Source organism: Rhagoletis zephyria, unplaced genomic scaffold (assembly GCF_001687245.7).
Source record: "Rhagoletis zephyria isolate East Lansing unplaced genomic scaffold, Rhagoletis_zephyria_1.1 Rzeph_scaffold_61465, whole genome shotgun sequence".
Classification (NCBI taxonomy): Eukaryota; Metazoa; Arthropoda; class Insecta; order Diptera; family Tephritidae; genus Rhagoletis; species Rhagoletis zephyria.
This window is the reverse complement of record NW_016218516.1, coordinates 1-1,581: the sequence shown is the minus strand read 5'-3', so window position 1 is coordinate 1,581 and position 1,581 is coordinate 1. Positions and strand designations below refer to the sequence as shown.

Below are 1,581 nucleotides of genomic sequence, written 5' to 3'. Positions count from 1 at the left end.
ACACCATCATTTTTGTCATCAGCCTTTCTTTTTAACGTCTATATAAATAGAGAACAATTGCATTAAAATAAGTTCATGCCTATCGAATATGAAATTTTACCTCATGTTCTTCCAGTGTTAATGTTGTGAACACAAATTTGCTAGGATTTATTGTTTTAACACCAATTTTATCTGGTGACGTATTTACATCAGTGCTACTGTTTTTAACCGAACAAATTGTTTTTGTTAATGCCGTTTTATTCCGTAATAGAAATGAGCTTCTCGCCTTTGCGCTTTCAACTTTGATAAGCTCTTTTGATATTAAAAACGGTGATTTCTCTTTTTCTTCCACTCCTTCAATTCTAGATTTAGACATAGTCACGATTGTTATGTTTTTAATGTCGCAAGTCTTGGGAGTAGAAACTGATGTATTTGCTTCTATGGAAATCTAGAAAGCAATTTTTATATTTATTCTATAGTTGAGATTAAATATTACGTACTACCTCATTTAAAGTACTATTTTTTATTGCTTGCTCTCGTTCGAAACGTATTTTTCTCCATAAATGCTCGTTTTCATCGTCACTGCCTTCTTCGGGTTTGGAATCCATATACTGGTTTGCATTTGTTTCAAGTTTGAAAGCAGTGTCAAAATTTTTCCACCTAAATTTACGTTCTCGTTTAGCGGAATTATCTTCTTCGTCTTCAAAGAGCATTTCTTGTAATTTATTTACTTGTCGAATATCTTCGTCCAACATTTTACGCCTGAAAAGTGTGCGATGGGAAATAAAATATTTATTCTTGCTAAATATAACTCATATAAACGATTATCATTAATTTAAAACGACTACTTACGCGTGTATTTTTCCCAATTGAGCTCTGATTTCCTCTTTGTCGAATTCGTCTTCGTCGCCTAATTCAATGTCGTACTGATCCAAATTTTTTTCGTCCTCGTCAGCGCTTCCCCATTCGGATTCCGATAGTTCTGCTTCCTTTTCGAAGAAATTCTCAGCCTGGTCTACACGATCTTGCTTGGTCAATTCCACAGTTATTTCATTTTCTTCTGAATCATAATCAATATAAGTGGCGGGCATATCATCTTCGGCTAAGATATCTTCCTCCTCTTCGCCCGCCTGCTCAGCTTTGTCAGCTTCATCATCGGACTCATCATCTTCATCATCAGAAAACCCTAATTTCATATTTGATTTTTTTATAACTTTTTTTGTAAATTTTTTGGTTCTTGGTTTATTCGAACTAGAAAAATCTTCATCTTCACTTGATGAAACAATTTTACTGTAGATTTTGTCTTCTGCTGGTGCAACAGGCTGGGTTTCAAAAGTACCCGAACATAAATTTATTAATTGGTCCGTTTCCTCTTCTCTGTTCCCTATTTGTGTTTCAGGTACTTGACTTATTGTGGGCGGGCTATGGTGTTGCGACAAGTCAGAATCATCGCTGGGGAACTCTATTCGCCGCTTGATTTTTCCTTCTTTTTCGTCGTAATCTTCTTCCTCTTCTTCTGGTGCCGATAAAGGTTTTTGAGCTAAAGATATTTCTTCTTCATCAATTTCACCTTCAATATGATTCGTAGATTCGCGATCAGAT

General features: G+C 35.2%; 1 protein-coding gene across 1 annotated transcript; it reads right to left on the bottom strand.

Moving 5' to 3' along the window:
• Nucleotides 1–5: 5 nt before the first annotated feature.
• LOC108356592 (claspin-like) lies at nucleotides 6–1,577 on the bottom strand (the record flags this gene model as incomplete). Its single annotated transcript, XM_017607692.1, has 4 exons — nucleotides 6–38; nucleotides 101–427; nucleotides 483–741; nucleotides 832–1,577. Coding segments are annotated over 4 exons (1,365 nt in total), but the record flags the coding sequence as incomplete, so codon positions are not given.
• Between the last annotated feature and the right edge of the window lie 4 nt (nucleotides 1,578–1,581).